The 2,233-nt window shown below is 36.5% G+C and overlaps 1 protein-coding gene across 1 annotated transcript in view; it reads right to left on the reverse strand.

Moving 5' to 3' along the window:
- Positions 1 to 915: 915 nt before the first annotated feature.
- hsd17b8 (hydroxysteroid (17-beta) dehydrogenase 8) overlaps positions 916 to 2,233 on the reverse strand; it is a gene marked incomplete in the record, with an annotated part of 4,097 nt that continues 2,779 nt past the window's right edge. Inside the window, 4 exon segments of the mRNA XM_035681661.1 lie at positions 916 to 1,129; positions 1,311 to 1,385; positions 1,690 to 1,732; positions 2,191 to 2,233. Coding sequence (XP_035537554.1) covers positions 1,110 to 1,129; positions 1,311 to 1,385; positions 1,690 to 1,732; positions 2,191 to 2,233 — 181 coding nt within the window.

Below are 2,233 nucleotides of genomic sequence, written 5' to 3' on the forward strand. Positions count from 1 at the left end.
CAGGTCTAGACCGAACTCCTTTATGTAGCCTATATCACTGGAAACAACACACATACACAAAAATACATATTTAAAGATACATATTATAGTTGTTCTGCCGTGGCTGCAGTTATGGCCGTGACAGAAAACTTTTTTTGTGTGTGTAAAAATTTATTTTGGCATGTGTCAGTGTTTCAAACATTGTGGGGATTTTGACAACGGTGAGCCCTTTGGAAATATTACACATGACGAACTACACTGTTGTTTCACTTCATGGTTTAGGGAAATATAATGTTACACAATCTTTTGGATTCTGGTCCCCATTTCCCAAAACCTGACTTTCATGTTTAGCAGTGTTGTGAGAAGCAGCATCCACCAACCAACAGTTGGATGTGAAAAACATGTCATTTAAAAATGTAAAATCTGATTTGGGTTTTTAAAAAGCATTGGCAGTACTGAGAGCAGAGTCTGCATGAATACAGATTTGTGAAACCCTTTTTTTACTTCTCAACTGATTTTAAAAGCCAACAAATTAAGATTAAATCCTGAAAGGTTTATCGAACGTGTTTGAAAGCAGATGAGCTCAGTGGCGCAGTGAGTTAAACACCTGCAGTGTCTGAAGATGAAGAGTTCAGTGGTTCAAACTCTCTTCAGTCCTTTGACTAACACTAAAAGTGTTTTAAAAGCTAACTTCTAGAGGAATTGAATAAAGGCTCTTAGAGAGCAATGGAAATGTAAAGAGGCTACGGTGGTGTGGCAGAGTTGTCAATGATAACCTCTTAAAATGTCTGCAGATCTGGAGAAGCTGGTTTGAATCCCACCCGTCCTCCAAACAAGGTTAGGATATGTCAGGAAGGAAAATGGTGTTATCATGGAGGACTTTACAGAAATATGAATGGTTTTATTTTTAAGCTTTAAAAATAAAATAACATTCTGTACAGAAATATACAGGTTTTTATTGGCACAAAGAAATGGCTTTACACTGTATAATACATGTATACAACCAGATTAAAAAACATAATCAACAGTAATCATTAAAAAATATCTAATTATAGTAGAATCATTTAAACAATTAAATTAACTACTAACTGGCCTCCCATGTGTCTTCATCAGTGTGACAGACAGCTGATTTATCCAGTGAATAGTCCACCTGACAAAGACAGAGACACATAAGTTGACACAACCTTTAAAATGTAAGATTTTAGAAAATATTTGTATATTATATAATAAAAGTTGAGGTGAGAGGATACTTGTCTCTTATAAATATTTATTTTCCGATGAAAGGAAGATTTTTGCAGAAGCAGGTGTAAGAGAAATGACTCATACTGTACCTGTCACTTCAACGCTGGCTCCTGTGATGTATCGAGAGTCATCTGAAGCTAGAAAGGCACAGACATCAGCGACCTCTGGTGGAGGACAAAAAGAAAGACAAGTGTGAGGAAGTCTTGGAAGCAATCCACATCCTGTTCCCTTCATTTTACTGTACAAAAATATATGGGCGTAACGAAATAACATTTCAAAGTGTTTTTTGGTTGGTGTAGGTGTAGCAGATATAATAAAAAATCTTGAGACCCACATACAAAATGTTTTAAATTCTAGTGTTGATAGGAGCTAAGAACATTTCCATTATAAAGATTTATGAAATGAGAAAGAAAGAGAGACTGCAGGGAAAAGAAATCAGAGTGATTATAAACATGCATCTTCACTGACCTGCAGGCTCACCCATTCTTCCCAAAGGCACCAAGGACTTCATCTGAAACACAAAGAGCACGTCACAGCGTTACGGAGGACGACGCTGCTCATTGGAGCGGAAAAAGATTTAATAAAACATTCAGTTCAACAAGATCCCCTCCACCCAACCCAAAAAAACCTTTTCCCACTGATGTCAATATTTAGTGATGCTGAAGGTCTTAGTTTTATCTGCAGCCACTCTAAAACAACAAAGGTTCATTTGTGCTGCTCAAAGATTCATTAACAAACTTGTATTTCTAGAAACAACAAAATGCAGAGTTTACTCAGCAAAACTCTTGTTTTCTGCCTTTTGTTACCGCTCTTTTAGTAGCATTGATATGATATATAAATAAAGGTTATATATACTGTGTCTTTTATTTATAGGAGGTAAAACTAACTGGCTTTCAATATAAAATACAAGCAAAGCATTGGTTTGTGTGTGTGTGTGTGTGTGTGTGTGTGTGTGTGCGTGCGCCATACCTTGTTAATAACCTTCTCTGGAACTTTATCCGTCATCGGCGTC

Source organism: Morone saxatilis, unplaced genomic scaffold, assembly GCF_004916995.1.
Source record: "Morone saxatilis isolate NCDOM2014 unplaced genomic scaffold, NCSU_SB_2.0 Contig9, whole genome shotgun sequence".
NCBI classification, from domain to species: Eukaryota; Metazoa; Chordata; class Actinopteri; family Moronidae; genus Morone; species Morone saxatilis.